This window comes from Sebastes fasciatus, chromosome 13 (genome assembly GCF_043250625.1).
Source record: "Sebastes fasciatus isolate fSebFas1 chromosome 13, fSebFas1.pri, whole genome shotgun sequence".
In the NCBI taxonomy this organism is placed as follows: Eukaryota; Metazoa; Chordata; class Actinopteri; order Perciformes; family Sebastidae; genus Sebastes; species Sebastes fasciatus.
Window position 1 is genome coordinate 12,993,077 of NC_133807.1, and position 13,306 is coordinate 13,006,382.

Consider the following 13,306-nt stretch of genomic DNA (forward strand, 5'->3'; position numbering starts at 1 on the left):
ATAGTCGGACGGACCTCGATTTCCTCGACCTCTGTGGAAATATATGTTTGACCGATGAAATCCTTTCATCCAACTGATAATTTCATGGCAATCCATCTGATATTTCGGTGTGAACCAAAGTGGTTGAGCGATAGATGGCCGTTGTCATCTCTACTAGGACCATGGCGCTAGCATGGCTGATAAAATGACTACATGTCTCCAACACACAGAGTCTCCTTAGCTGAGGTTTAAGCTGTAACTGAGGTATAAATACAGGCAGTAACTGTACTGTCAGGTTGGGTGCTGGCATGTCTCCAGAACCTTTTGTGCTACAGGATACAGCAGACAGAAAACTGAAGACAAACACTCACTGCACAGCTGTGCAGAACGTCTTTTATCCTTGTAGCCACCACTGAACTACAGTACTTAGGGCATCTGAGTTTGAGCGACTAAAACGCTTTGACAGGTGGAAAAAGATAAGAGGGCCACTGGCATGTTAAAATAAACTACAGCAGCAATAGAGGAAACTCCTCAAGGCAGGAGTGGGAAAGCACAAGTCATTGGACCTCTCTGTTGTTTATCATATGTAACATTGTAAAACAATAAACAGCCCAAAAAATAATAAGCAAAACCCAAAGTACAGTATGAGCGGTTATGTCATCTCACAGAAAAGGAAAGAGGAAGACCCTGTTCTCTGTTTGTATCAGAGATAAAAGAATGTGAAATGGATACTTAACTGTGAAAGCCAATTATCTGTTTCCAAACATTCTCTGGCAGGTGATACCGTATTCAAGTCTCGTCCTTGGCACCAGCACTCCCCACGGTGACATTGTGCTTATTAATTTCTGTCTGTGCACCGTCAAATCCCAAAGAGATGAAGCTTGTGAACAACGCTTTGAGATTTCATACATTATTAACTTTTAATGTAAACCTTGATTGCCCTATAGGTACATGAAAAAGCTGTATACCAAACACAAGATTGTATCTCCACTTTCCTCGAATAACCAAGGAGACATGTAGGGTGTTAAAACTGTCTCTATAGTTCTGCTGGAGTGAAAGGCCTGTAGTCTGTTAATGACCTAAAGCTGCTGTTAAATACAGAAACCGGAGCGGAGTAGTGGTGTATACGGGGCTCTCAGAGCAATACTCTGCATTTAAAAATAATGGAGGGTGGTGTCGTTTCCCTTTGCCTTTCCAAAATACAGGGGCAAAAGTGTCAGGAATGCATTAAACATTGTGTTTATCTGCTCCAACGTAAGCAGCAATTGTTTGCATGTCTGGGTAACTAGGTTATAGTTACAGTAACCAAAGATTGCTTATTGGATTTAAGGAAGTTTACACTTCAGCAAACCCAATCAAATCTATACGAGACAGCGTGACGTTTGCCAGACACATTCAACCGCATTCTAAAAGCCTTTTTTTATAACATTACTATAGTATATATTAGGACTGTCAATCAATTAAAATATTCAATTGCAATCCATAGTTAATCGCACATTTGTATCTGTTCAAAATGTACCTTAAAGGGAGATTTGTCAAGTATTTAATAGTCTTATCAACATGGGAGTGGGCAAATATGCTGCTTTACGCAAATGTATGTATATATTCATACATTATCTGTAACCGCTTATCCCATTCGGGGTCGCTGGAGCCGATCTCAGCTGACATTGGGCGAAGGCGGGGAACCTGCGACCCTCTTGCTGTGAGGCGACAGTGCTAACCACTGCACCACCGTGTAGCCCTGTATATGCTTAAATCATAACATGGCAAACTGCAGTCCAACAGGCAACAACAGCTGTCAGTGTGTCAGTGTGCTGACTTGACTATGACTTGCCCCAAACTGCATGTGATTATTATAAAGTGGGCATGTCTGTAAAGGGGAGACTCGTGGGTACCCATAGAACCCATTTTCATTCACATATCTTGAGGTCAGAGGTCAACGGGACCCCTTTGAAAATGGCCATGCCAGTTTTTCCTCGCCAAAATGTAGCGTAAGTTTGGAGCGTTATTTAGCCTCCTTTCCGACAAGCTAGTATGACATGGTTGGTACCAATGGATTCCTTAGGTTTTCCAATTTCATATGATGCCAGCATCTTCACTCTAGCTTTAAAACCCGCTACAACCTAAACTACGCAAGTTGCGTTAATGCGTTAAAGAAATTAGTGGCGTTAAAACGACAGCCCTAGTATATACTATATGTATATGCTAAGCAGCCAAGCAAGTTATGTTAGATCACATACCAGTCTGGCTTTACATGTTTCCCCTATATCTCCCCTGTTCCGGCGCCAGCAGTCGGAGCCACAATGCCCAGTCAATATTTCTGTGACCCAACATTAACCTCAGAAGACAAAAATGTCTGACTTTAGCATGTAGGAGAGGTGATATATGCAGCGGTAAGAGGATGATGTCAGAGATTAACTTTTAAAAGTACAGCAGGGAGGTTGGGAGTCAGGAGTGGGAAGGTCGGTTTGCCTTTTGGCATGATCCAATGGTATGTTCTGTTTTCATTCATAGCAGAGACTGAGCAGCTCTTTACTGAGCGCCTCACGCTGCCTCTAACAGCCCTTCACATCAGGAGGTCTTAATCTAAGTGTGTGAGTAACTCACCTCAGAATCTACTGAATAGACGTCAGTGAAATTCAATCAATCAAGTTTGTTACAAGGAAACTGACCGCGAGTTGAAGCATAATAAAACAGGGTTACCCTCAGATTTCACTGCGCATCATCATTTGCTTTAATTGCCCACAAAGACGAACTGGCTCTGCGTTTGCCAAGCTCTCTACAGGCTCCACACTTAACATGTGGCTTAATTTAACGCCTTAGGACATAATCCACATTGATAACCTTTCCTTAACATTACCACTGCACATAAAAATGCTTAGATTGCCGAGCTTAGCTTTAATGAGACCCCTGATGAGAGTTTGCTATTCTGTCTCATATCGAACCCACAAGACTCAGATTTACTTTCATTTAAGCATTTATGGATAATTGATTAAGGGTCTCTCAGGGATCAAAACCTTTTAGATTTAGTAATTGCAGAAGGGGCATGAAGATCTCATTTTTAATGGCGCCAGACAGTCTAAAAGCATTACAGATCACTGTTGTGACTGGATAGAAAGAATGTAATAAAGGTTGCATTTTATACATTAATACGATATTTTAATGCCGTTTACTCGCATGTTATTTTGATTTTATCGCTTTGATTATTCAAAAACAGCGAGGCAGAAAACGCTGTGTGCTGTAGTTGAGTAAAATAAATACAAAAAATAAAAAAATAAATTAACTTAATATTTCATTTATGTACCTGAATAATTTAAGAGCTGGGATATTTATCAATCGGGAAAGTAAGATGTTCTTTTCAATAACAAATCAAAACAAGCTAATGCTGCCTTTTTGGAGTTTCATTACTTTGGATTTGCTCAAGCTTTTGCCTGAAAAAAGTTAAATAAGGTGAGCAAATAATGGAGGTGGGAGGAAATCGTATAAAGTGGTGTAATGTTTAAACAGATAAGTGGATATCACCTTAAAAAGCTTGCGTCATCCGCAGCTGCTGTTACAGTTTCAGTTACATCTGGTCCTGATTTAAAGAAAACCTCAAACATTTTGGGGATATAAGCCTGGTGTTGATGTATTAACTCTAAATGCACTTATACGCTGGCTGCGTTTTTTTTGCGCGCAATTAAGTTACATGTCAATATAATTTTAACTGTTTTTATTTTTTTAATCGTGAGTACGTTCACACAGAACTTGATTATTACGCGGCGAAAAAGCGGCGTAATTTTTTTCTGGAACGAGGTAGATTTTCTGAGTTTTTTCACTACGAATAAAAGGCATCAACCGATCACGTTGTGTGGCATCAGTTGAGTTGTGCCTATATTTATGAAACAGCAACACAGAGGCTCTGTAGTAAGAACCGAGATGGCAAACTTTGTCCCAATTCCAACCCGGCCTCTACACTCGCCCTACCCACTTCCACTCCGTTTGCTCGCTCGCGTGGAGGGTCCGTCATATTAAGTGCCATCCCAAACCAGTTAGCAGGGAGTGGGAGTGGCTTATGAAACCCTCCAACAGGGTCGTCATGAAACACGCTCCGTACAAAAATGTTCCATGCGACTACCAGTACAAACCAAAAAATTAAACTGCTCAAACTAAGACAGACGATAGATAACGTAGCCCAATTTCCCACTCTGGGATCAATAAAGTATTTCTGATTCTGATATGTATTTTTATGGTGCCTTCAAATGAAACTTGTGAGCCCGTATTTGGGAAGTTGTGTACCACTTTCAAGGTCGTGAATACCCCAAGAGGGGGGCGATCATATGGGCTCTTCGTCGTGAACCGGTAAACACGACCCCATTTGAAGGCACCAATAGTTTCCTTGCCGGAAAGAGGGAAGTTTGTACCAAAGCTTGCCGCTGTATTTATACCCTACACCTTAAAGAAGGGTGCTTCAATCAGTTGTGAGTGTGACTACAAAGAGTAAGCCATAGAGTGGGAGGGTTCACAGACTGGATTGGAATCAGGCCCTAATTACTCCTTTCAACCTTGACAAAGGCAGCGCAGACCGGATCCACTCCTTCCGTCCTTACCTTTCACAATATAAGCCCTCGACATATAATATCAACAGGCGAGTATTTTGCATTTCTGTGTCGTTTATCCGTCACGTCCCCGGTGTGTAAAGGCCTCAAGTTTGAGAGCAAACAAGCACATTTCCTAAAGATGCCGATGTTCCTTTAAAGATGACAATCTCTAACATGTATCCTCGCGGGGCAAACGTGTCAATGTGAAAGACAGGACAATCTGCAGTGCACAGAAAAGTGTTGAGTGGCGATGTCTCCATATCAACCCCGGCAGGCTGACACCAGTGAGAGCCCAGGGGATTTAGTAGTCTGTACCAGCATGCAGACCAGCCAGACTGTCAGGAGAGGCCTCCTTTTAGGCAGCGCTGCTTGGTGCGGTCATTGAGCAACATAATTACAGCACTAAAAGTCATATTGTTTCAGGTACAACAGCAGCGTTGACACAGTGCTGCTGGGACGACACTTACAGCCGTGCGAGAGAGGACAAAAGAGCAGAACCGGTTTGTTTACACCGCAAAGCAAGAAACGAGGGGATGCGACGCACTGAGGCGCACATTTTACATCACTAGCTAAAAAACAGATGAAATTAAGACATAAATCTAAGGGGTGTAATTCACAGAGCTCTATGTGAAGTTGTATTCTTCTTAATGTGCTCTCCAAGGGCCCCCTGCAGTAAGGTGCACTCCCTGAGGGTTTCATTAAGCAAAGCAAATTAATAAAATTGGTTTGTTTGTTTACGGATCTGTGCGTGAATCCACATTAAAGTAGGGAAAAATATGACCACAAACTAGTTATATACTCAAAAACAACGTGTGTTATGTTGTAACTGTACCTGAGATCCGTGCCGAGCCTCCTCTGATGTACAGGGGCGGAGCCTGGAAGGCGTAGATGACGTCATTCTCAGCTATGCAGGTCAGATCCTCCTTGTCAAAGAAGGAGCGCTGGAACCCCGTGGAGTAAACCTCTGTCAGGATCACCTGGAGATGAAGAAACACGCACACAAACACACGTTAGCGCCAAAATCTCATAAATCTCATAATGCTGCAGGAGTGAACTTTGAACCTGCTTGATGGAACACTATCCTTTGCACTATTATTCCCTCTAATCTCTGATCCAGCTTAAATATTTAAGCCAAAAGAGTGGATTTCACCTAATGGCATGCAAGGAAGGGTCAGAATAAGATCTACAAATCACTATAATCACACTCACGTGCAAGCCGAGGTCTATGGAGGACGGAACCTGCCAAAATCAAAAATCAATCAATAAATAAATAAATGACTCGATAATGGCGTGTTTCCGATGGCATTGGCCTGGAGGTTCTCACTCCAAACAAGCTCATTTGCATAATGAGGCAGAAATGCATAAAGAAATGTAAAAAGTAATGTGTAAAAAAAAATTTATAATGAAAAGAATACAGAAATAAATAAGTTTGGGGAAATAAAGAAGGGGTGAAATGCTAGGGAAAATCGTGCAGAAATAAATAAATACAAACTTTTCAAAATTGTCTTTTTAAATAAATAAAAAAACAAATGAAAAAAATAAATAAATAAGAAATAAATGCAATAATAAATAAATAAAAAATATATAAATAGATTTTTTTTTAAATAAATACATAAATAAATAAAAGGGAAAATTAAACAGAAGAGTAAATAAATACAATAAATAAGGGAATTAATAAAATGATAAATAAAGAAGAAAATTAAAACAGAAATATCAATTTATGTCACATTTTATTAATGGCTACATTTGATTTTAATATTATTTTTGCTAAATTTAATCACATATTTATTTATCGAGTCATTTATTTATTTATTTTTGATTTGGTCAGGTGTCGTGCTCCATAAAAGTGAGCCGTGCTGCAGTACAGTAATTTGTGGTTTAAAATAGGAAAAATGAAAGATGAATGGGTTATTTCTTCCTGCTTTGTGTTACCTGGTCTGGGGAGATTTTGCCCTCATCAGCCACCATCCTCCTCAGGCCGGCCATCGAGCCGAACAGAGGCACAGCCAGCCCGACCCGCAGGTACCTCTGTCCTTTGGTGCTGAACACCAGAATCACACACAACGACCTGCCACAGACGAACACACACACACACACACACACACACACGATCAGGCACGGTGGGAAATAGAACGAGGTCTATTTTGATTTCTGTGCCATCTCTACTGCAGCCTCCTCTACGGCCAGGATGGGACAAAAGAAGCCTTTCATGAATAAATCAATACATTTTAACATTAATAATAGATCATTAGGACTTATTTTTATGTGTGCCAAATAATGGAATCTCTATTGCATTTATAAAAACAGGGAGCGCTTGGCTCTGACCTCTCCAGAGGCAGCGCTGACATGAACGGGGTGCCGGGACATAATGGCTTCTTTGAATAACAGCACACTGAGGAGATACAGAGCTATCAGGTATCCGTTGAGGTCTATGGCCTGGAGATTGGAGCTAGTGGCACAGAAACACATGGCCAAAAATGAGGAAATCAAATTTGCACTTGTGCACTAAAGGCAGGACATTGCTTCTGAAAGATAAAATTTAGGGCTGTCAAAGTTAATGTGATAATAACACATTAAAGCAAATGAGTTTTAACGAAACTAATTTCTTTAATGCACTAACGCAATCGAACCATGTCATACTAGTTTGTCGCGAAGGAGGCTAAGTAACGCTCCAAACTTACGCTAATTTTTGCGAGCAAAAACTGTCATGGCTGTTTTCAAAGGGGTCCCTTGACCTTTGACCTCAAGATATGTGAATGAAAATGGGTTCTATGGGTACCCACGAGTCTCCCCTTTACAGACATGCCCACTTTATGATAAACACATGCAGTTTGGTTCAAGTCATACACACTGTTAGCACACTAACACACTGACAGCTGTTGTTGCACTGCCACATCGGAACTACTTCACAGACACAGAGCGGAGAGAGGACCTCAACTCAACAACGCTACCTCATGACAAGTAACCACGGCAGTGCTACTTTTGGCTGAGTTTTCTCTTCCATTCTCCAGTAAACTTGAGGCGGCGATGCGCTTTGAGTTCAGGTTGGTGCACGCCAAGGCTAGAGTACGAGCAGGGAGGCAGGGAGGCATCTGATTGGTTCTTTCCAAGCGGACTGCGAGGCAGTGATTGGTAGACGTTTTCACAGGATTACAGCAGCTACAGATGACGGCTCTTTTCCAGCCCTTTTTCATAGCTCATAAGTAATGGATCGCTGTCGGAGTGTAAAGACCATTTCAACCAATATAACAAATAGTGTTTACTGGATAACATCGTCAACCCTGCCTTTAACAAATCTCCCTTTAAGGTACATTTTGAACAGATGAAATATGTGCGATTAATCGCGATTAAATATATAAATCGATTGACAGCCCTAATAAAAATAATGATAAAATAACCTCTAAAACAGAAACTTCTAAACCAGAAAACTACATGAATTAGAAAAGTTGATTAAAGTCATCTGGTGACTTCTTGATCATCGTACAACGAGACTCTGAGGGATGAGGATGCAGAGCGATAGCAGTGGATGTCAGAGCACACAGGTTGTATATACAGAGGACATCCAGCAGCAGGACAGATGACTGCTCGCAGTCTGACGCACAAACTCAGGATAACCTCCACTCTGCAGCCAAGGAGGTTGTTTTTGTACATTCAAACTGTGTGTACCCTAAGTCAGGAATAAATACACAATTCAAGGTCTATGAAGGGCTGTCATACGAAGGGCTGTTCAACTTCCAAACTTGTTCTGTTTTAAACTAAAGTCGAGAACTTACAATTACCATACCATTTTTCTATTAACTATTTAATTGCGGACCGGCTGATCAGCCGACCGGGGACGGGAATCACAGAGAGTTATTGTTCTGGAAGCTAAAGTTAGAGAGGGTCTCCCAGTAGTTTGTTTGTGGGTTCAGATGCATGTTCGTGTAATGTTCTGGTTCAGGCTTGGTCTCTCTCTCTACTTATCCTTCCGACACACAAATAAGGCTTCACTCCATGGTGGAGAGGAGGTCGCTTAACATCCTCTGGGATCCATTCATCATATATGTTTACAATCTAACTATAATTTTGTCATCCTGCATGTCCAAACTGTAATTGTATGTTGTTGGTCTATTCTATACACACGACATCTATTGCATGTGTGTTCGTCCAGGGAGAGGGATCCCTCCTCAGTTGCTCTTCCTGAGGTTTCTTCCATTTCTTTCCCCCCATTAAAGTTATTTTTCTTTTGTGAGAGTTTCTGTATGAGAGAGAGAAAACTAAACAGAGACTGAAACTTATTTGCTCTGTATTTCTTTGTGGTTACTTAATAAGTAAAAAAAAATACGGATAGAGTGATGAGTGATGAGAAAAAATGCACTACTGTAAGTACTGAACCAAGTTTAAGGTAATTACTGCAAAAATAGCTTATTAAGTTATATAATTGTTGCATAATTGGTCCCGTAGCGACCGGTACTGGTCCACAGCCCTGGGGTTTTAAATAGGGATGTTAATAATTAACTGTTTAACTGTTAACCGACATTAAGAATTCTAACCCATTAATGCTATCGGTTAAACGGTTAAACAAAATAATACAACTCAGAGGAGCGGCTTGTCACTTAAAGGAGAAAAGCTGGTCCACCTTAACAGCCCACCTTAAGAGAGTCTGAGCCGGAGTTGCAAGATACAGGAAGTTGGCTCGGGTCTTGAGGAGTTGTAGCATTTATTCACCGACAAATAAACTGTACACACACTGCATTACTACATTGCCATAGTCGCTGCATGCGATACAATAATCTTGTCGGTTAACGGTTAATAATCGGTTGACAAGGGTCGGTTATCGGTTAAAAAAAAATTCTAAACTAGCATCCCTAGTTGGAAACCTCTGATTTTAGGAATCTACTGGGTTTATATTCTTCAAGCATATCAGAAATACATTTTGTCTCTAAGCCATGAAGTGATTTATTATCTAGCAGCAGGTCTTTGAAGATGGTTCTGTGACTAACTGGAAGCCAGTTTAAAGATTTAACAACATACATAATTCTACCGGTTCTTGTCAGGCACAAGTATTGTTATATCTGAAAATATAACGACCGAACCGACGTGTTTGCTCCTGTTTCACTGATTTGGGTGCAGAAAACAGGAAACTTCAAAAGAGCCCAGTAAAAAGAGTACAGTAATTGGCTGCACTAATCAAGCCTCGGCTCAAGGAGGTATCCCCCAATTTATGCTAATTACATGTTTCATACCAGCACGGACAAAACAAAACACTGGGACTGCTAAACCTCTCTGCAGGGGGGCTTTCATTTTGGCATTAATTTGAGACAATGATTACCATTTTCTTGACTTACAACCCTGTTTTTTAACTCCAATCTTAGGATATATATTCGGTTAAAATGTAACACTGTCTATAGATATTTACAGCCCTAATGTGTCATTCATTTCATTAATACCTGCAGCCACTGAGATGCATACAGAAGGTCTGTGTCACATTCACACAGCCAGCTTTATATAAAGTGTAAACAAAGTCATCCAACATGCAAAGAGCAGATGATGCCAAGGGACAGAGGCCAGTGTTTGGATAGCTTGGCACAGAAAATGTTGGTTTGCTAACAAACAGTATGTGTTTATGGCTTACAGTCATGATCTGGCTGGGAGCGAGCTGAACTCCTCACACAGAGAAATACATTGAAAAAATATTTTCAAAGACAATCCATCTGTCTTCTCATCTGTTTATCCCTCAGAAGTGTTTTCTCTCACCCTGTCTGCCACACAGTAAAAAGAAGGGATGGTAACTAAATACTCTCGAACTTGGCTCGCTGTCAGAACGGAGCTCTTAAAAACAATTTCCCAAATTAGAAGGGATGCTGGCTGAACTCGCCTGAACTATTTCAAAGACTAAAATCTAAAAAGGAAGGAAATAACTAGCAAGAAGAAACCCTGCCAAACCTTAAAATAGTGATCGACACACCTCTGTGCGTCAAGAACATAAAAGAGTTGAACTTAAAGGTTCTCTATATGATCTTCAGAGCATTAATACAGCAGCAAACAACTACTGTACCTGCTATGTAAAGGTATAGAGGAGCGATGTCTACCTGAGCCAACCCTGTCTCCTACAAAATTACGTTTCCATACAACTAAACTGCATTCTCAATTACATTTGGAGGGAAACATATTTTCCCCCTGGATAACGGTCACAGTTTTAAACAGTTATAAATGCGTGATTAACGTTGTGAAACAAAACAAAACAAAACAACACATGGGTTAGGTTTAGTAGAGGTTTGCTCTGGCTCCATCTATTTGGCTTGGAGAGGAGGTCGTGTTGTTCTGATTCTATCTATTTGGAGTGGAGAGGAGGTCGTGTTGTTCTGATTCTATCTATTTGGAGTGGAGAGGGGGTCGTGTTGTGGGTTTACATGTAGATTTTGTTTTGTGTGTGTTTGAGAAAGAGACGACCACATGAATGAAGCGAGCGCTGATGAAAAAGAGTGAATGGGGTCTCCCTTCTGGAAAGTGTCAGGATTTCCTGAACAGGCTGACCACGGTTGACCTGACGGGGAGGCTGAGTGGGTGTTGTGATGTAAAGTTGAATAAGACATTGTTCCTCAATGCTGAGAGGGTTTTCCACCAGCTTTTCCTCTGTGATACCGGCCCTCCAGATGCACAATTACATGTGTTCCTACTGTATGTAGTGCATGAACAAAGCTGGGTGTTTTCCAGCCTGTTTTCTTATTGTAATCCCCTTTTTTTTTTTAAATGCCTCAGGCTTAAAGAAATACCTCCACGTTTTTCTTTCTTGCAGAGAGTTACATGATACTGATCGGTAGTGTATGTTTTTTGTTTAATTCATACAAAACCCGAAGTGTAAACATGACAAATCACAGTTTTACAGGATGCTATGTGTCAGACTATTTCTTGGCAGAACGCAGTAACTTCTAGGAATGTCACGACTTGTGAACCGATACTTCGGTCAAGATGCCAAAATTCTGAAAACGTGACGGTACACATTAATCTAAAGTACCGCAGGTACTGTAGGTACCGGGATCAGGGTTCGAGACTAACGGCGTCTCATCGTCCTGGGACGATAGAAAAGTTCCCTGATAATGCTACGTTGTGAAAAGCAGATCTTATGTTCTCAGCAATGTTTTTCTTCCCCTAGGTTAAATGTTCAGTGTATATTCCCTGGGTCAGGTGTATTGAAATCATCCACATACAGCTAATAGCCTACTGATATTATACTCCTTGAAACCTTCGCCCTCAAATTTGACGCCAAGACAGTTTACTTGACTTCAGACATAGATATCTCCACAGCTGCTGAACAGATTTTCACCATTCAAACGGTATTTGAAATGTCGATTTCCCTTCGTTCTTTTGCAAGTGCTGCGAAAACTTCGAAGATAACCATTAACAATCTCTTACAATGAGGACCCTGGGAACATAGGGATGACCCCGTATTGATCCTCTCACCTAACTCCCAACAAGAAAGGGAATAAAAATGCCAAAGTTTAACGGCATTACTTTATTACCTAATGGAAACAAATGCAGTCATTTGTTTGGAACAGTTTGTAATTACTACCTGAGAAGAACCATGATTTCAGACCAAAGTCTGCATTAAAAACAGCAGCACTGACCTGGTCTGCCGAAGAGGAATGGGGAGTGAGATGCAGAGGAACGGGTCAAAGGTGTTGCTCTGTTTCTTACAGTGAGGGCATGTCAGCGAAGACCTGAGGAAAAGAAAGCACACAGTTACATTAGTCTTGAAAAACCAACGACGTCCAAACTAATCTCAAAGTCCTCCTGATTAAGTCTGGCAGGAAAGGAGATGGCTTAATCTCGTTACACAAGTGAACAACACGGTCGACGTGTTCCATACAGAACCTCTTGATCGGATTGTGAGAACGGAAAAGATGAGTGATGTAACTGCTGAGAATGAGAGAGATGGGTGGTTGGTGTGGGAAGTAGTAGAAGAAGAAGCCCCCTGGGCTATAAAGGGGAACCAGCAGAGGAGGTTTCCATCTTGTTGCATCACTCTCACCAGCGCTGCTAACGCTCATGTGATGCCATTAAGGGATCCCGAGCAGAGAAAAGTAGGGAGTGATGTCCTTTCTTCCTCTGCATCTGAATGCACACGACACAGATCACTGACAAAGGAAATGCCCAGTGATTTTCTATTACAAAAGTTTTCCATTCAGTCCCTTTGTTCATAATCAGAGCGTCTTTCAGTGAATCCCACTAGGTTTCACAGGAGGAACTTATTCCAGTTAGCTAATTGTCTGAACAATGAGTCAGAGAGCCCACTGAAGTTAATGGGCTGATTGCTGGAAGTGATTTTGTAAACTGTCCTGCAACTCAATTAAATCTTTTGTCCAGCATTTAGAGTTAATCTGTGCAGGATTTCCTGGATAAGATGTTCTGTAAATACACAATAATGAAGTGAATCTTGAATAGGTGCCTTCTATCCAACTCTTTGATTACACAAATTAGAATCATCAGTGTGTAGACCGTAAATACTTTGGACACAAAGTGAAATGTAAATAAAGCACTGTATCTTCATCTAAACCAGTGATACCCAAACAGGGGTACTTATACCCCAAAGGGTAAAGTGGGTGTGTGGAAAGATTGTGGATTAGCTCAACTAAATTGAAGAAAATAGAAATTATAATTTGATAAACAAGAATTACCGCCTCGCAGTTGTATGCCCCCGCCAACCAGTCAAGTTCTAGTTTACATCCATGTCTGTCCAAAATGTCATCACTTCATCAATATTATCC

General features: G+C 41.0%; 1 protein-coding gene across 1 annotated transcript in view; it reads right to left on the reverse strand.

Moving 5' to 3' along the window:
* Positions 1-13,306, reverse strand: part of usp43b (ubiquitin specific peptidase 43b) — a 98,628-nt gene that overhangs the window by 37,241 nt on the left and 48,081 nt on the right. Inside the window, exons 4-6 of the mRNA XM_074655560.1 lie at positions 12,167-12,259; positions 6,492-6,627; positions 5,392-5,536 (exon numbers count right to left, since the gene is read on the reverse strand). Coding sequence (XP_074511661.1) covers positions 5,392-5,536; positions 6,492-6,627; positions 12,167-12,259 — 374 coding nt within the window. The remainder of the gene's footprint in view (positions 1-5,391; positions 5,537-6,491; positions 6,628-12,166; positions 12,260-13,306) is intronic.